Source organism: Dendronephthya gigantea, unplaced genomic scaffold, assembly GCF_004324835.1.
Source record: "Dendronephthya gigantea isolate DGI-Jeju-01 unplaced genomic scaffold, DenGig_1.0 000015F, whole genome shotgun sequence".
In the NCBI taxonomy this organism is placed as follows: Eukaryota; Metazoa; Cnidaria; class Anthozoa; order Malacalcyonacea; family Nephtheidae; genus Dendronephthya; species Dendronephthya gigantea.
Window position 1 is genome coordinate 2,589,215 of NW_021163025.1, and position 18,189 is coordinate 2,607,403.

Consider the following 18,189-nt stretch of genomic DNA (forward strand, 5'->3'; position numbering starts at 1 on the left):
CAGTTAAGGGTCTTATAGGCCAGTGGTTGAAACGACGGCCAGGAAGTTCAGTTCAGACGGAAAGAGAGAGAAGAAGCATGGAAAAACAAGAGAGTTATCGTGAAGTACAATTATTAAAAGTTGGTCTGAGCATGAGAATGTTAGCTGGTATTGTATGACAATAACAAATTTATCAACTGTCTATTTATAACGGACAGTTGGACAATGGTGGAACCTTTAGTTCAATATTAAAAACACACTTTTAGGAAGATTTCTTTTATTGAAATATAGAATAAAATTTTGATAAAATATTCTAGATTAATTTGTGAAGGCCTGGTTCAGAATGCAAGTCACAATAAAGTTCAAAACACGCCTGGTTTCTCGTGTACCAGAAATACAACATCAGATGAATGCATTTCATCTGAAACTCCCCCGTTTCTTGAAATGAATTCCACATATAAGTGCAGGGTTGAACGTGGTATAAGCTGCCTTTCTAAACCCAACTTGATCCTTTCTAATGATCAAAAAACATCACACAAGATCACGTTGCGCGCACAGGCGCATGAAGTGCGGTGGATTCTGGTATAATCTGGTGACATCCTTTATCATGATTTGCGAAATGATTTCAATATTGGATAAATGTTCTCAAATGCATCGTAAATCTCTTGTCTTTCTTTGGCTCCTGGATGGAAAAAAATCATGAGAGAAATCACGTATTTTACACCAAGTGATGAGGTATGGAAACAATTTGAGATCTCCCTTAGCAAATATATAAAATGGTTTCAAACCTGTTAAAACAACTTTTCCAGACACAAAGATGAGCAAAACTATTCGAGGTTTCACCATACGATATATCAAACCAGGGAATAACTCTGGCTCATAGCTGAAAGAGGATTGGAATACTAGTATCAGCCTTGATGATGAGAATATATCAGGACATGTAGAAGGTAGGTGGATCAACACAAGATGAGATATGAAAGTTTGTTATTTGAGAGCTCAGAGGCCAAACATTGACCAACCTTGAGAACTGCGCATGTGCCAGAACAAGACCTTCTAAACGAATTGGAAACTTCACATCACAACTTCCGACCATATTTTGGATTTTAAACTCTGTGAACTTTGCCTAAGGACAAAAATTTGATAATCCAATTGGCAGTGAAGAAAAGATAATTTGGATTGTAAATATGGTCATAAAAGGTGCAGTAAAAATGACATACTGGGAAGTCTAATTTCTGTACAACTCTGGCATATTTCCTTGCAGCTAATCTGGACAAATCTTCACTGAAAATAAAGTTTTCATCATGATTATTTACATGATTTTTGAGGGAGATTTTTTATTTATTTAATGTATTTTATTCTGTAATAATCCACCTTTTAGCTCCTGTGCAAACCATTTTGCCAGAACTGAATATGAGTGCCGTTGTCCTGGGATCACGTATCCTCATTATAACTGCCGCAAATCTCTATAAAACCAACTATAGATTAATCTCTAGCTACATTGATTAGCACAAACATTTGCAGTTAGACAGGCTTGCAAAGTCACAGCCATTTTCTTAGGTTACCTTTGGATTGTATTCTGCATTTCTTGCATGTAATGCAATCTTTTTCAGATCAAGTTTACATCCTAGATTCACAGTTGATACAATGTTCCTATGAAGAGACAAAATCTAAGTTCATCTCATCAAAAGCAAGGCACCAAATCCTCCTCTGACAGATGTAAATGAGTGAATAGTTATAAATGCTCTGTGTGCGAGTGCCCTTATTTGAACTATTGATAATTATTGATAACTTTTCTAATTGATCACATCCATCAGACATACAGGTAATACATCTGAAATTGAGGTTTCACAATATTTTATAAAATTAGAAAATGACTTACTGTAGCTGAGGTAGAATTCCTGATGATTCTACGGACATTGGTGTCATGGGTGTGAGGGGTGTTAGCGGTGCTGGGGTCATGGGGTTTAGAGGGAAAGGTGACATACCACTTTGAAATGACGATATTGATTGTACACTAGGTGGGTACAAGTGAGAGGTCTGAAAGAATAAACAGATGTCGAAGTTGTTTTTTTTAATTTCATTTACGAGTTTGCGTGGGCAATAGTTCAATAGAGATTTAGCTGAGCTGTACAATCGGTTAGTGTACAAAGACCAAAGTAATTTCATCAAAAAAAAGTTACAAAAATTCCGTATGAAATTAATGTCAAACCTGTCTTCTGACAACACTAGGGCTGTCATCATCTCCTTGGTCCATACGCTCCATGTTGACCTAACAAATATTTTATCCTACAAGTAAAAATTTCGCTTTTAAACAGTAAAACAACTCAAAAAATTATTTGTTTTCGAAGACGAACGACTTCAGCGGCGGCTTTTATATTGGGTTCCTATCACGTGTTTACGTTCATGTTCACGTGATTCACGGTTGTTGCCGGGATTCCTCGATCTCACAGCTTCGTAAAGAGCCGGAAATAGGTTTCCTTGAATTTCACTATTTTCACAGCAGTAGTTTTCGCTCTTTTTCCCCCAGATTGAAATTCTTCCTCTATCACCACCAGTATTCGAGGTCAATAACTCTGGTTGTAACCATTTTTTCTGCTTTTTCTCCAAATTTTGCGAACTACATAATCGTCGGAACTCAGTCGGCGCAAACTCGTAGTAAGACCCAGTCTCTAATGGTACTTCGCCATCAGGGCTTCCACTTGCAAGGAAATTTCCCTGCAAAAGGAAATTTTGGCTTTTTCAAGGAAAAAGGCAAGGAAATAAAATTGAGGAGGAAATGGACAGGAAATTTTAGCCTGGGCAAGGAAATTGCAAGGAAATCTTGAAAATTGTTTATATTAGACTTAAAATTGAATAAAAAATAATAAGTTTGCAAAGATTTGGTTCTTCAAGTATATAACCATTTTCCTCACTCATAGGTGTAGGGTTTTGTTTTCTTCCGGGAGGGGGGCTTAAAGCTTGGCTAACCAAGGTATAGACTTCATGTAAGCCCAGCTAAAAGTCTCCCTGTATAAAATGAGGAATACAGAAAGTAGTGGCTGCGGATCTAAACTTCGTATTTCAGAATTGCTTTTCTAAGTTGTTTGTATATATTATATGTTATTATATTCACTAATAAAACTGTTTCATGTGTATATAAGGATGTCTTTTTAAAGATTCAACATTGCTATATGATGCAATTATTACCTAGTAAATTTTTTACCCTAAAATTTCTCGGGGGGTTCTAGCCCTCAGCCCCCCCCCCCCCAAATACTCTACGCCTATTTTACACTTCTATCAAAGTTTCTGTGGTTAATTTAATAAAAAGTGACCAAATTTTTGGATGAATTTTGGAAGTATTTTTGTATATGGAATATATTTCAGCTGTATCACTTAAAAAAATATTGTTTATTTTGTCACTGAGAAAAATTTGTTCCATTAAGGCCGCTATTTGCAAGGAATTTGCAAGGAAATTTGGAAATTTTGGCAAGGAAATATTTTTGGAAAAAAGGATTTTTTAGCATCTCAAAAGGAAATTTGGTAAATCAATTGTGGAAGCACTGTTCGCCATTTAAACCAAACAAAAACAAAGAATTTTCGAAGTTAAAAACGTTATAAAAACCTTGTTTTTTGTTGTGTATTTGTGTAGAATGGCTACAGAACAAGGAGGTTTGTATACGGACTTATCAAAAAGAACAAAAATCTTTTGAGCTCTAACCGAAGGTTTAGTCAAAGTTCTCTAACATACCATTTTTAAAATTCCAGGAAATGTTGATGAAGCCATAATTCGTCAAGTAGAGAATATTCAAAAAGAGGTAATTGTTAGTTTAACAACTGTAGGTCACTGTCATCTTGCAGTTTACCATCACTCAGTTGAAAACAATTGAATACAGTTTACCATCCTCTGCAGTTTATACCATCACTCATGATGGTTGATCACCATCTTTTAAAGTTTACCATTATCTTACAGTTTACCGTCATCTGCAGTTCACCATCACTCATGGTTGATCACCATCATTTGAAGTTTACCATCATCTGCAGTTTACCATCACCCATGGTTGATCACCATTATCTGCAGTTTATCATTATCTTACAGTTTATCACTCTATGCAGTTTACCATCATAGGTTCACCAGTTGATCACCATCTCATGGTAAACTAAAAGTCATTTACAAATTTAGATCTCAGAGACCCAGCAACTTGTTGGGAGGTTAGAGGACATCATGACTTTGCAAGAGGTTTATCAGCAAGATGACACAATTTTTCAAAACAAAATAAAGGCAAGTTAAGGAAAAGAGGGATCTATTTTTGCTTTAGTTCAAATAATGAGACTAATGATACTTACTATTCATCTCTGCAGCATTTGTCAAAGAAATATTCTCATATACGAACAACCAGAGCTGATGGAAATTGTTTCTTTCGAGCATTTGGGTTCAGTTACTTAGAATATTTACTAGGTGACAGGATTGAGTATGACAGGTAATTATTTTCATAATTTAGTCAGGTAATATTTCCATATTTTATATAATAAGGAACCACTTTTTGGCATACAGATTTAGAAATTTTGCTGCAAATAGTAAAGATGAATTGGTAGCTCTTGGTTTTCCTTCCTTCACTGTAGAAGATTTTCATGATACTGTAAGTTTGTGTATCAATAAGAGAAGTTCATCTTTCCTGGATTTTTATAATTATATATTCCAGCTGGTTTGACACTTTTTATTGTCTATTTCAGTTCATGGAGCTTGTTGACAGAGTTGGTGAAAAGATCACTGTTGATGAACTGTTAACGGTCAGTTATTTTGAATTGAAATTTTTATACACAAAAGCTAATGAAATCTACCTAATTGTGAAATCATCATTTCAACAGGTTTTCCAGGATGAAGGAATGTCCAATTATATTGTAGTGTACTTAAGATTGCTGACTTCTGCTCAACTACAAAAGAAGGAAGATTTCTTTGAAAATTTTATTGAAGGGAGTCAAACAATGAAAGATTTCTGCAGTCAGGTGAGTGGATATATTGAATTGTAGCTAACTCAATGTGAGCATCCTAGTTTGAAAAGGATCAAAATGTTTGACAGGCTTTTCAAATCATGAAATGAAGCTGAAATGTTTTGTTTATTTTTTGAAGGAAGTTGAGCCAATGTCTCGTGAGAGTGACAATATACATATCATTGCTTTATCTGACGCTACAGGAGTATGTATACGCATTGAACATTTAGACAGAAGTGGTCCAGACTCTTCTGTAAATCATCATGATTTTCCAGATGATGGAAGCAAGCCCATGATCTATCTTCTCTATAAACCTGGTCATTATGATATACTATATAGACATAATAAATAATGCACAAAGTTAACACATTTCCATTCTTATTTTAAAGCTTTGTTCATAGCCATATTTTCTACCTTGTACAGACATATATAAATAAATTACAGTCTAGCTGTTGCAATGACTACATTATAAGTAGTTCATATTAACGTTTCTTTAAAAATCCACGTGAGAAAATATAGAATTCTGAACTGTCCATTCGGGATGCCCTTGGCTTCATTTTCTTACAAAATGAGAAGCAATCTGAGATCTCTTCGAAAATATCTAGAAATTAGAAAATACTGTGTAAATTTTGGGGCCATCAATGGTGCATGCAGTGCGTATGTATGCCTTCATATTGGAGGCATTTTCACAGATTTATAAAGTACCTGCAGTTTCATTGCCATCCCAGAGTTTACATATTAGACAACCATCCTCTGATAATATAGTCTTAGCAAATTCCAAGACGGATCTGTTTAAATCCTGATCAAAACAGCAAAAATTACTTGATGATGTGTACGGAGAATGAGTAAATAAGAAATGATGAAAATTTGAATCACGTACAACTATCTTGTAATGATCTAGTTTACCATGTCCTGTTGATGCTGGAGCCATGTCACTATAACAGTGAAATTATAATTGGTTTGAAAAAAGTAGCTTTTCTCAGTTTTCTGAGTTTGAAATGCCGTAACAGCTAGCTACAGTTGTGCTAATAATAAGATTTCTTGCCTCATTACAACATCAGCCTGGCCTTCTGGTAGATACTGTATTATTCTCTGTTGGACATCATTGCAAGTGAAATCACTAGAACCCAGAGTAATGCATCCAGGTATTTCTTTTATATCTATCACAAGAGTGTAAATTAGAAAGAGTAATCAATTGGATGAATCAAATTAAATAACGATTCATAATATCAAGCAATAATTAAAATTTCCAAAAGGTTTATGTCCATATTACCCAAAAGATCTACAGCAACAACCATTCCTGATCTTTCATTACTTCTATTGGATTTTATCCTCTCCAAAGCAACTTGTGTCCATGAGCCTGGAAAGTATCACTATGAGTGTAAAATTTGGGTGGGGAGAGGGGGAGTGATTCTTCAGAGGTGTGCCTTTACCTGGTGAAGCACCACAGTCTACCTGGGGAGAGAATGACAGAAGTTATTAAGTTGACAACTAATAATATTTGTCATTACAAAGTGATACATACCACTCTTGATCCTGGTGTAAGAAAATTAAATTTATCATCCATTTCTAGCAATTTATATGCACTACGACATCTGTATCCATCTTTGGCTGCCTTATGCACAAAAGGATCCTGAATAGAACAGACTCTGTTGAAAACTTTACAGTGCACCGTATTATAAATGCACAATTCATTGTATTTTAACCAACCTTAGCTTGTCGTCTAAGCCATCTACTCGAGCTTTCCGATTTTCCTTTTATTGAACGAAATTTCTTGTATTCAAAGTCACTTCCATGCAAGTTTCTGCTGGACTGTGGAAGTATTTGAAACGATCGCAGACATAACCGAGATAGCTTTTTGCTTGCAGAATGGATGTACATTAGAAAACGTCTTAAAAGCCTTACAAATTCATATCTTTGAATGAAAAAACATATTGTTTACAAAGTGTACATATTTTCATATCTCATTTCCCCCGTTCACCGGAAGTACATGTTGCAAAGAAACTCTCACGACCAATAGGAATTCAATTCTCCGCCTACGCGAGGACGATTCTTTGGACGAAATTTTGCGCAAAATAGTATTTTCAATATTTTTTGTAGCGCAAATACTCACTCGTTTTCGTAAGAAAATTGCATGACAGTAAACTAGTAGAAGTAAAGTATCAGGGAAAATTTTTTTGACAGAGATTGGGCAAGTAGAACATGAATAAAATCGCTGTCAATTTTGACCAACGGAGTGGATTGCGACACCAGCCTCTTTTTATTCAAAAGTCATTTCGCGCGGCACGACAAGACGAAGGCAAGCGTTTGTGAATGGTTTGTGAACTTTTGCCGAATAAATTTAACACTTTCTCTGGATATTTCTGGACAAAAACCAAGACAGTTTATGTTTAAGTTTCTGTAATATTTTGGTGAATAGCTAGCTAGCGAATGTGACAGGCTAGCCGCGATTTTTGCCGGGAGTTTTTAAAACTTTTTGAAAGCTGTGGTCAGCGACTATCGATGCCACTTCTCAATAGAAAAGCTTTTTCTACGGACCCACCTCCCTCAGACTTGAAAGAAAATGAGGAAATATTCGTTTGCAGACAGACTAATGAAGCCTATCGCGACTACGAGTAAGTGATAATGTTTTTACAACTATTTAAAACCATGTACACAACTGAGCTGTGCGTGTTCCTCGTGCTGCGAGCTATATTTCTCTCTTTTGCATACAGGACCTTCTTTAAGCGGACAATACTTTGCAATAGCTTGGTTTGGAGTTGTGAAGTTTCATTAAAACACGGCCTGACGTACGAAGAGGCAGCCGAATCTGAACAAGAAGCTAGGAAGACGATAGAAGAAGTCCCACAACCCATCAAAAGAGGTGTCCTTACCTTAGTTCATTATACTCGACACAGCCGGTTGGATAATTTGTGTGATGAAGTTTTCAACTACATACGAGATCGTTACCAAGAAGGGGAAGAAATTGATGTAAAATACAAAGGAGAGAAGTACGTTTTTTATTTTAACCATTTATTTTATTCACCATTACTTTCTGGGGGTTTAAAAATAGGGTTGGGGTGATTCTTAGAGAGAGAGAGAGCTGGATTGTGCTTCCCAAGGAGGAATATAAAATGGCGGACATGTTAATTATATATGTAATATTTATATAATGTCTGTAAGGTTTCCAAAAACAAGTCTTATTTGTTTATATTTTTTGCAACTCTCTTTGGGAGTGGCAACCCCAATTCTAATTGCTAATTTTGTACATTTATCTAATCTTGGTGGTAATGAAATGTATGCACCATGCTACCATGGGTATATATTGTTTTATATGCTTCATTCTAACCACCCTGCATTGATCAGCTGAACTGGACAGGTTGTCAGTACGTTGCGGAAAAGCGGAACAAATTTCTTGCTGACATTACAATATCCAGAACATCCATTTTATCGCATGTTGTGTCATTTCAGATTGACTGGTTTTATTCACAATGTCATTGAACCTGAGACCCTTACAAATGGATTTGACTCCCCGAAATCAAAGAGTAAACAGGATTTGCCATCTGGAAAATTTGATGAAGTTGTTGTTTTGGGTAAAACAGAAGAACGTCGCACTCCAACGAAGAAGAAAAAGAATTCCCCATGGCCTGATGCAAAGAGTTATCAATATATGGTTAATTTGAAACGCACCAAAAATACTCCTTCAAAAATACCAGAGTTTATTACTGTGAAGCAGCCTTCTATAAGGTGAAGTTTATCTCTATCCCCTCCCTCACATAATATCTGTCTTTCCTCTCAGAAACAGTTTTTTAAATTAATGATGTTGTGTCTAAACTTTCTCTACATTTGTTGCTTTATCATATAGTCGTAAGAAAGGATCATTTAATCGTGATAAACTGAAGTTGTTGTTACGACTAACATGCTTTCGCACTGGAAAAGGAACTGAGCCGGGTTACTGGAAAGTCAAAGTAGGTGATTGGTGGTAATTGATAGGTTGTGTGAGTACCACCTTTACAAGAAGTCACCAGTAGTATTTAAGCAAAGCATTTTTTGTTTTAGGATGAGTATAGGCAGAAGTTTGATCTTTCTCCAGATGTAGATGACGATGAAGTCATTGTTGTTGAGAAAGCGTCAAAGAAACGAAAAAGAGGAAGTGAAAAAGTTGAGAAAAACAAGAAAGTAAAAAAGAGTAACGAAAAAGAGAAGGCTGCTGGTTCAGCCAAAACAAAAAAAGATAAAATGGTTTGACATCTTTCTGCATCACTTATTATGATTAAGAGTTTAAATTTCATGACTATTTCACTAACTTTATTGCACCTTTAAAACTGTCTCAGGATGAAAAATCAAAGGTTGATAAACCCAAGTTGACTTTAGAAGAGATTGAAAAGTTGAAGCAAGATTTGAAGTTGAAACGTGAAAAAGAGAAAGAATTAAGAAAACAACAAAGAGACAAGGTGAGGCAGCCTGAATTATAACATTATTATTGAATTTGAGGAATTCATGGTAAATTGAAAAATGTTTGATTCCAACCATGGTCAATAATGATGCCTGTGCTTTTTAAATATGTTGATTTTGATCTTCAGGCACGACAAGAAAGATCTGAACTGTTAAAAGAACAGAAAATGTTTTTGCTACACTGGTGTGTTCCACAAGACGACTTGGATCTTGATGATAATAAGGTGAGATTGTTTAGATCACATCAGAGAGATGATGACCTTGTACAGAACATTCTATTTATTTTTGTTCTAGGAGCTGCCAAACTCAGTTCCATTGGAGAGCAAGTTCTCTCCAGACATGATTGGTGACCTGCTCATGGTGTTGGAATTTCTGTTTATATTTGGAGAGTTTTTTGGCATAAGACAAGACTTTCCCGATGGCATAACGTTTGGTAAGTAAAATTTAAAATCTTTTACAGAGAAAGACGTTTGTTCAAAAACCTTTTTCAGCAGACAATTTTGCGAAATATAAGAGAAAATATACTCCGAAAATAAACATCTTGTAAACTCAAGATATGAGTTGTTAAAAAACAAGACACAATATTCAAGGTGATATTTCGACTCTATTTCAAAGACTATGAAATAGAGTCGAAATATCACCTTGAATATTGTGTCTTGTTTTTTAACAACTCATATATTGAGTTTACAAGATGTTTATTTTCGGAGTATATTTTCTCTTATAAGACGTTTGTTTCCTAATGAAATGACCCTCGATCTTTATGCCCACACCGGCGCCGAGAAATCATTTATTGTTTTGCTCTTCAGATGCACTCGAAGATGCTCTCACTGAGCACGATGCTGAAGGATCATTTTACGACATCATACGGTTCCTCCTTTCTTCTATTTTAAAAACACACGCCGAGGAAGAGGAAGACGAGGGCTTGGATGATATTGATCACGCGGATAGTCACGTGAAGGACACGGGGATGGAGGATGACGAAGACAACGATATATCACGTGTTAAGAAAGCGGTGTCCGCGTCAGCAGCAATGGCAGCAGCCTGGGCACAGGTTCACCAAGGACAGGATCTTCATGAGTTGACTTTGGATCCGTTTACGTGTTCCGAGATTCTACGGCTGCATTTTTTATCCTCCGGCGCCAGTCTGGGTGAGTCGTTCATGAACAAGTGTTGAATATTGCTTAGACAAGCACTCTAAAGCTCTGTTCACAGCACCCAATTTCGTCGGAAACAATTCATCCTTGATGGATGCTTCATAGTCTGTTGACTGGCAATGTTTATGGGCAGCGAAACAAGTAAACCCAAAGCAGTACCTTATTAATAGGGCGATTTAGCATGAGGACGTGAACGTCAAAGACGACGGGAAAATGGCGAATAAATGGCGTGATGCGCCCAAATATGGACATGCCACGCCATTTACTCGCCATTTCCACGTCGTCTTAGACGTTCACGTCCTCGTGCTAAATCTCCCTAATAACAAATTCCATTCATCAGACGTGAATTGGATCGGACAAGGTTGGATGGTGTGTTGAACGAATGTTGAACTAATCTTGTGTTCTCAATCCGTAGTTGCAGGTTCAGATGGCGATCTCTATCGCTGGCAACGAAGGGGAGGTTTCACTTTCTCAGACGACGCTGGCGTAGCATTCCGTCATCACGAACACGCGATCATGAGAGCCCTGGTGACTAGTAATATTTATGACTTGAATACGATTGAGAAAATGAAGATTCTTAAGACACTTTGCGCGCAGTTGTTGACATACGCTGCCACAAGAGATATCATTGATGATGGCTTTGACAGGTCACTCTTTGTTTTCTTCTTATCTGATTAATAGCTCCATGGATAGACACTTGAAAATTCTCAAGATCAGATCAGGAAGGGGAGTTTCTTTTGTGTGAAAAGACTGCTTCACACTGATGGCAATTTTTGTCGCAGTGTGATTTTCTCCCTTTGACAGATGCAAACGAGCGGATTGTTACGGAAGCTCTATAAAAGAGTGCTCTCATTTGAACATCAGTAACACATCCACTCGATCACATCTATCAAAAGAAGAAAATCACAGCTAAACTAGGAAACAAAGGAAGCTCTCCTGGTATCCTCATGACTAGAGATCAGCCTTTAGTTACACGAAACTGCAGCATGCCTCTTGCGTTGATCGTGGTTTGGATGAAGGGAAGGCAGGCATTTACTTGCTCATGAATGTTTTTGTTTAGGTTTCGTAAAGCTAAACGTGAACTACAAGAAGAACAGTGGGCTGACCAGAGAAAAGACAAGGAAGAAGCCGCAGCGAAGTACAGAAAACGACTGGAGGAAAAAGCCAAAGAACGAGAAGAGAAATCTAAACAGAATGAAGAACGAAAGTCTGAGAAACCTAAAAGTCAAGAAAGGTTGGTAATGATTAGGGAATTAAGCTCGAAATCTAACGATCATTGTCTTATATTGAACCATGGATGAAAACAGAAAACTTGTGATGTTTTGCTGGATCAAATTCAGACCATTTGTCTAATGCATGATTGCGATGAAATTAAAATTGAACAGCCGAGGATTAAACTTTAGTCTTCGATGAGAAATCCGCTGTGCTATGTTAGTAGTTGTGCTATGTACTTAGCTTATGTTTAGTACAGTCGAACTGGGGATGTGATTGTGGTTAAATTAGAACTAAGACTGTGTGGTAAAGAGAGCGTCTTACACTAACCTCTGTGTAATATATTTCACACTAGCACAAAACAAGGCGTCCCAATAACTTCAAATGAAGCTAGGGAGGATGACAAGGCATACACGAGATCTCAAGGACCTGTGCTGGTCGAACACTCTGCTGAAATGGAAAATACTGAAGACGCTGAACGGATAGAGAGAAAAGACAATTTAAAAAAGAAAGAAAAGGCATTTTTGAAAGAGATCAGGAAGGCTCAATCAATGTCGAGCGTTCAACCTATAGGAACAGACAGATTATTTCGTCGATACTGGATATTCCACTCACTAAATGGTCTCTTCATCGAGGACAATGATCCGAATTTAATGAAATTTTTGCGGCCGGAAGAGAATGTTGTTGATGTAGGTTTTTATGTTGTTGAAATGATTCTGCAATTTATGACGTAATTATCCACGTCATGTATGATGTAATGTATGACGTCTTTTGTGTAGATGAGCGATGATGATGCAAACAGTGATACAACGTCAGTGAGTACCGAGGATGACCAGCTAGGACCATCAACATCCTCCGCAATCCCTCATCATACATCAAATATCACGTCATTATCCAAGGAAAACATTGAACGCGAGAGGGAACTGTGTCGAATACTGAAACTCTACAACATACCACAGGAAAGTTTACCTGCGAAGTGTGTTTTAAATACTGGAGGCTCGAATTTGAATCGCGAGCAAATTTGTGCTCAGTTGAACGAAAGAAACGTTGTACAGTGGTCTTACCTTGATACAAAAGATGATTTAGATCTGCTGTTGAAATCATTAAACCCCAGAGGTTTTCGTGAAAAAAACCTGCGGGAATCGTTGCTAGAATCTTATGATATCATCGTGAAAGGTCTTGAAGATAATCCATTCAAGGTATTCTTTTTTGCTTCATTTTTGACAGAGACATCTTGCACTCTTCGCTGTCCTTCGACTAAGATCCTCAAATTCATCCTCTGTACACGAATATGTATTCAAGTCTTCTTGTTTACACCGTCATCAGTTCTTATGTTCTTTACCTCAGTGTCTTGTAAACAAGGCTGTAAACAAATATTTTGTTCTTCCAGGAGGAGAATAGACGGAGGAAGGCAGAACTGAAGCAGCAGCCTAAAGTAACGCGGAATCAAACTGTGGATAAAACCTTGTACAAGACCATGGAGGAGTTTATTGAAGCGAGTTTAAGAGACTCCATACTTGATTTGGAAGATCGCTTGTGGCAGGCTGGATTGGGGGTGGTTAAGGTCGCTGATATTACATCGTGGAGGAAACAAGTTGAAAACGGAATCTATGATTTCTTACCTGATCATAAGAATGTAAGTGAACGTTATCGTAAATTACTATTATTTCTAGTTGTTCAGTTCTTTCTCTCAGCATAGGACACTAAACTGTTTTCATTGACACTTCTTGACACTCCTTGACACTCGCGTATTAAATATTTCCTCAGCTCGCTGTAACAGAAAACTCTGAAAATGTTAAACAAAGCAATGGCTGTATGGATATCGATGAACAACCGGTGGTAAACGTGGATAAGACTACGGAGAATATGGATATCGATTCACCGCCGTTAAGCGACAATTTGACTGATCTTAAACTCAAACTGTTATCCCACGACAGTCGTCCTGGTACACCTGTGGATAGTTCCTTCGCTTCAACGCCAACATCATCACAAACACCTCAAGCAATCAACCCGTGCGTACGCATCTTGGCCAAAGCCGTTCTCGAGGTGAGGGGTTTGACTTTGCTGAGAAATGCGCGTGAATTAAACCTTCTCCTCTGTACTACACACGTTATTTTGTTGATCTTCAGGTAGAGCAGGGCATTGAAAGGAAGTATTTGATACCGCCATTGGGAGATGATGAGAACACGAGGAAACGACGACAGCAAGAAGCGGTTGAGGCAGCCAAACGTGAACTCAACGATATCATGAGCAAGAAAAAAAAAGAGAAAACTGCTGAAGATGACACGAACGAAAATGATAAACCACGTAAGTTATTTCTTGACGACTCTCTATCTAAAGAACTCTTTCATTTGTGTTGCCGTCGCTGGAGGATTCTTCTCCTCTTGCTTCTCCTCTTGCTTCTCCTCTTGCTTCTCCTCTTGCTTCTCCTCTTGCTTCTCCTCTTGCTTCTCCTCTTGCTTCTCCTCTTGCTTCTCCTCTTGCTTCTCCTCTTGCTTCTCCTCTTGCTTCTTCTCTTGCTTCTCCTCTTGCTTCTCCTCTTGCTTCTCCTCTTGCTTCTCCTCTTGCTTCTCCTCTTGCTTCTCCTCTTGCTTCTCCTCTTGCTTCTCCTCTTGCTTCTCCTCTTGCTTCTCCTCTTGCTTCTCCTCTTGCTTCTCCTCTTGCTTCTCCTGGTTAAAACCAAGCAATATTCGTTTTCTTCACAGAAAATGGCAAGGCCGAGGAGAAAGTGAAGACGAAGCAAGAGAAAACTCTGCTGGAGCGTTGGGAGGAATCATTGATGGCGTGCACGAACCTTGCACAGGTGTTTATCCATTTGACGAATCTTGATAACTGTATCTCCTGGGATAAATCAGTCTTGAACGCACGATGCAGGATATGTCGACGTAAAGGAGACGCTGAACACATGCTTCTCTGTGATGGCTGCGATAAAGGACATCATATGTACTGCCTTAAACCTCCTATAAAACAGGTATGAACGTGCTTCCCCTTGTGAACGAAGATTAGAGTTTCCAGACTGTTGATATCAGCATTTTATTGACCCTCCTTGTAGTAACAGTAAAGCCTTTATATTTGCTTATAGCTGGCGTCCAGAAATATTATTTTTCCTCATTCTTTATTCTAGGTTCCCGATGGAGACTGGTTCTGCAGTCAGTGTCGGCCAGCGGAGCCACGTCGTAGCATACGTCGTGCACGTAAGGTTGAAGTAGATGATGACGATGATGAACGACAAGATATGAAACTTCTTGAGATGGAGAATGAGGAGGAGAGCGAGGATAGTCAGGATGAGAACAGCGAGGAAGAGAGTGATGATGAAGATGAAGATGATGAAGAGGATGATGACGAGGATGATGAAGAAACTGATGGTAAGAGTCATGATGGGATAATAAATTAGCAGGTCAAAGTTTGAATAACCATCGCCTGATCCTCTCCAGTCTTACCTTGCAGTTCATTAGATATTAACACACAATTATGCAAGGGACTGCTATCACCAAAGTTTGAACCGTCTCAAAGTTAATAGCGAGGTTCAGATTTGACTTAGCTATCACTATTTAGGTAGAGGTTGACCCATTGTGATTGGTCAATATGATAGAGTTATCCCACTTGATTGGTTCACGTTCTTTTTTCAAAGCAATTGTGATTGGTCAATATGATAGAGTTATCCCACTTGATTGGTTCACGTTCTTTTTTCAAAGCAATTGTGATTGGTCAATATGATAGAGTTATCGTATTTGATTGGTTCATGTGATTGATGAAACACTCTCGACACTTTCTTTTAGTCGACAGCGGTGACGAGGGCTCAGAGGAAGACAATGACGCGCAATCCAGTGATGATGATGGTTCAGTTCATATGGAGACCTGTGCATGTTGTGATGGTGAGGGTGAACTGTTGTGTTGTGAGACATGTCCCTTGGTGTACCACCTGGAGTGTGCATACCCACCATTAAGGCGTATTCCTCGTGGTAGCTGGGCGTGTCAAGTGTGTAACGGAGCTGATCAGGACTTACCCAGTGGCAGGCGGGTAAAGAAAGCTGTCATTAAAGGTGGGATAGTTTTGTAGTTGTTTTAAAACACTGAGGTAGGGTCAAGATGCAACAGCAGGGGACCAAAACTGCTTATCAACCGACCTTTCAAGTGAATATTGCGGGAATCGACTGATCGACGACCCTGAACTTCCATATCTCTTCCATTTCAGCTGCTCAAAAGCAAGTGAAGGTCAAAGACGTGTCGACGAAGAAAACGAAAGTTGCGACGAAATCTCTGGCAACAAAACAACTGAGAGGAGTAAAGAACTTAGCTGGAACGAAAAGTCAAAAAACTCGTTCAAATTCTCCATCAACTGGCAGGGATCAAAACTCCGTTCAGGTCAGAACGCCTAAATTGAGAACCCCTAAAACATCCCTACCCTCTCGTAGTGGTCTGTCAAACTCCGCACCTACGAAACCCGCAGCGTGGCCAGCGGCACTCACCAGGAAATGTGAGAGACTTTTAAAGGAGTTAATGGAACATGAAGACTGCTGGCCTTTTCTATCACCTGTTGATCACACTGAGGTATGATTTAAGACAGTATGACAGGAAGTGCTTCCTCGTTCCCAGCTTGTTTTTCATTAGCTGTTTTTCAGTTCTCTATTAGTAGGCTTCAGGGGGTTCAATGCTTCTATAATTTTTGTGAGAGTTGTACATTGGTAAATTTGAAGTTCGAAAGCTTCACTAAAATCCCAATCCAGCCTAGGTGCTGGCCAAAAATGAAAGGTCTTGTGTTCAAAGTCTTTAATAAGAGAGTAATAAAAGCCTTACAGTAGACCCAGTTGCGAAAGCCGCTTTGCTGCTATTTCAAATGAAAAGATTCCCTCGTACGAGCTAACTAACACTCTGGGCTACTGTCTTAAACATTTCCATCAAACCTTCAAAACTACTAGTATATCAAATTTCTATTTTGACTCGAATAATTTCACAAAGTTCATCCTTTAATACGTGAATCTCATCTTCAGGTCCCCGACTACAGCGTCATAATCAAAACCCCGATGGACTTACAGACGGTAAAAACAAAACTATCAAATAATCAGTACAATATTTTGGATGAATTCACAGCGGATATCCGACAGATCTTCTTTAACTGTAGTGAGTATAATAGACCGCGGACCAAAGAAGCGCGGGCCGGTGTCCGGCTCTCCGCGTACTTTGAGACCCGCCATGGAGAACTAGGTCTAGACTGTGGCGAGCAGCGTGGGCCTAGAACTAGACGCTCCCGATAATGACGTAATTGTAAACACTGATCTATCAATGTAACTGGAAACATAGTAGAAATGCGATCTTCAGCTAATGGTTGGCTCCTTTAGCCTCCGGATTGGCACAGTCCAGTCGTAATATGAAGATCAACGACTTTGTAACATAACAGTTTTATCCACTAAGTTCTTTCACACGCATATTTTTTTCATAATCAAAGAGGTGTAGAAATGTTCTTCCCACCCAAGCATCTTCCTCTCATCTCATGCAACAATTATTAAATGTTTAAATTGGATACAATGTTGGCATATTTATATAATTAAAAACTTAGGTACAGTACATTTCGCATATGTTTATAGAAGGTATTTCCCCGTTCGTACACAAACTTTACCGCCTTTCCACAAAAAGGTATAATAAATATGTATTTCTTCACTAAAGCATATCCCTTTAGCGTTAGCTTGCCTCAGCCTCAGGCATCGTGTTTTAACATATATTGCCTTGACATTAATTTTTTAAAACCTTGAACTTGAGTTAATATCTTAGTTAATACATAAATAATTAATATTGTTACCAAGACAAGCATTTTAATAACCAATCGCGACTGAGCAAATTAAAATCTAATATTCACCTATATTTATATATTTAAACTGTGGTTTAGTTAGGTCCAATATAACGAGAATTTTATAATTAATTTGATACAAAATTGTATCTTCTATTTGACGCATTTATTTCGGTACTGTAACCGACAAAAACACATTGTCATGAAGGCAGCTGAAAGCCGTTTAAAACCTTTCTCTTTCAACTTCAATAGAGTTTCGTTGTTTTTGGAGGCAAGTGTAGGAGTATTATTTGAATTGGGTCAGATTGCCGTAGGCATAAACGTTTTAAAAATAAAATAACACAAAAGCTTCGTGACCGGTCTAGCTTGCAATATATCCTACTTTATTTCAAATTAAACCAAATGGTTTTACTAAGAGGAAGGTGAAGTGATTCCATCCTGTACCTCTGGTCCTATCTTTCGCAATTTCTCAAAACTAGATATCGCGTGATTATGTAGTAAAAAACTTAATATAAATATAATTTCTTGGTGTAAATATTATTTCAGTATCGTATTATTTCTACCAGCACCCCCCTTGTCTCTCGGTTAATGAGAATATTATAATCCAATCTTCACCTGCATGTCTGTTTTGATTGTGGTCAAACCACCAGCCCGTTT

At 38.0% G+C, this 18,189-nt stretch overlaps 4 protein-coding genes across 4 annotated transcripts; 2 read left to right on the forward strand and 2 right to left on the reverse strand.

The window, feature by feature from the left end:
• Positions 1-287: 287 nt before the first annotated feature.
• LOC114519935 (TATA-box-binding protein 1-like) lies at positions 288-2,632 on the reverse strand. Its single transcript, XM_028540116.1, has 8 exons — positions 2,189-2,632; positions 1,859-2,016; positions 1,542-1,629; positions 1,351-1,442; positions 1,197-1,260; positions 999-1,102; positions 768-862; positions 288-661 (listed from the first exon to the last, which is right to left on the reverse strand). Exons 1-8 carry the CDS (start codon positions 2,240-2,242, stop codon positions 585-587), a joined length of 732 nt encoding a protein of 243 aa, XP_028395917.1. The 5' UTR covers positions 2,243-2,632; the 3' UTR covers positions 288-584.
• Positions 2,633-3,527: 895 nt separating this feature from the next.
• LOC114519937 (ubiquitin thioesterase OTUB1-like) lies at positions 3,528-5,407 on the forward strand. Its single transcript, XM_028540118.1, has 8 exons — positions 3,528-3,627; positions 3,724-3,773; positions 4,139-4,237; positions 4,318-4,436; positions 4,511-4,595; positions 4,690-4,746; positions 4,825-4,962; positions 5,087-5,407. The coding sequence occupies exons 1-8, from the start codon at positions 3,609-3,611 to the stop codon at positions 5,297-5,299; spliced, it is 780 nt and encodes a 259-aa protein (XP_028395919.1). The 5' UTR covers positions 3,528-3,608; the 3' UTR covers positions 5,300-5,407.
• LOC114519938 (ribosomal RNA large subunit methyltransferase E-like) lies at positions 5,319-6,916 on the reverse strand. The gene is made up of 8 exons (XM_028540119.1): positions 6,658-6,916; positions 6,473-6,580; positions 6,381-6,402; positions 6,221-6,307; positions 5,993-6,107; positions 5,828-5,882; positions 5,653-5,746; positions 5,319-5,548 (listed from the first exon to the last, which is right to left on the reverse strand). The coding sequence occupies exons 1-8, from the start codon at positions 6,826-6,828 to the stop codon at positions 5,430-5,432; spliced, it is 771 nt and encodes a 256-aa protein (XP_028395920.1). The 5' UTR covers positions 6,829-6,916; the 3' UTR covers positions 5,319-5,429.
• Positions 6,917-7,145: 229 nt separating this feature from the next.
• On the forward strand, positions 7,146-17,523 carry LOC114520030 (bromodomain adjacent to zinc finger domain protein 1A-like). Its single transcript, XM_028540228.1, has 21 exons — positions 7,146-7,562; positions 7,662-7,937; positions 8,398-8,673; positions 8,792-8,894; positions 8,986-9,168; positions 9,261-9,380; positions 9,510-9,605; positions 9,676-9,814; positions 10,188-10,529; positions 10,951-11,182; positions 11,596-11,769; positions 12,103-12,436; positions 12,527-12,946; positions 13,138-13,383; positions 13,515-13,793; positions 13,877-14,054; positions 14,453-14,718; positions 14,872-15,112; positions 15,527-15,790; positions 15,943-16,298; positions 16,739-17,523. Exons 1-21 carry the CDS (start codon positions 7,450-7,452, stop codon positions 17,000-17,002), a joined length of 4,902 nt encoding a protein of 1,633 aa, XP_028396029.1. The 5' UTR covers positions 7,146-7,449; the 3' UTR covers positions 17,003-17,523.
• Positions 17,524-18,189: the final 666 nt, after the last annotated feature.

Excerpts from the sequence above, each read along its gene's own strand:
- LOC114519937 (XM_028540118.1), top strand. Across the intron at positions 4,747-4,824 it reads CTGTTGATGAACTGTTAACG|GTTTTCCAGGATGAAGGAAT; the intron begins GTCAGTTATTTT and ends TCATTTCAACAG. Across the intron at positions 4,963-5,086 it reads TGAAAGATTTCTGCAGTCAG|GAAGTTGAGCCAATGTCTCG; the intron begins GTGAGTGGATAT and ends TATTTTTTGAAG.
- LOC114520030 (XM_028540228.1), top strand. The coding sequence starts at position 7,450 with ATGCCACTTCTCAATAGAAAAGCTTTTTCTACGGACCCACCTCCCTCA. Across the intron at positions 8,895-8,985 it reads CGGGTTACTGGAAAGTCAAA|GATGAGTATAGGCAGAAGTT; the intron begins GTAGGTGATTGG and ends TTTTTGTTTTAG. Across the intron at positions 15,113-15,526 it reads GGATGATGAAGAAACTGATG|TCGACAGCGGTGACGAGGGC; the intron begins GTAAGAGTCATG and ends ACTTTCTTTTAG.
- LOC114519935 (XM_028540116.1), bottom strand. The coding sequence starts at position 2,242 with ATGGAGCGTATGGACCAAGGAGATGATGACAGCCCTAGTGTTGTCAGA. Across the intron at positions 1,261-1,350 it reads GTTTGCACAGGAGCTAAAAG|TGAAGATTTGTCCAGATTAG; the intron begins GTGGATTATTAC and ends CTTTATTTTCAG. Across the intron at positions 863-998 it reads GCACATGCGCAGTTCTCAAG|CTATGAGCCAGAGTTATTCC; the intron begins GTTGGTCAATGT and ends ATCCTCTTTCAG.
- LOC114519938 (XM_028540119.1), bottom strand. The coding sequence starts at position 6,828 with ATGTACATCCATTCTGCAAGCAAAAAGCTATCTCGGTTATGTCTGCGA. Across the intron at positions 6,403-6,472 it reads TTACACCAGGATCAAGAGTG|GTAGACTGTGGTGCTTCACC; the intron begins GTATGTATCACT and ends TTCTCTCCCCAG. Across the intron at positions 5,747-5,827 it reads TAGATCATTACAAGATAGTT|GATTTAAACAGATCCGTCTT; the intron begins GTACGTGATTCA and ends TGTTTTGATCAG.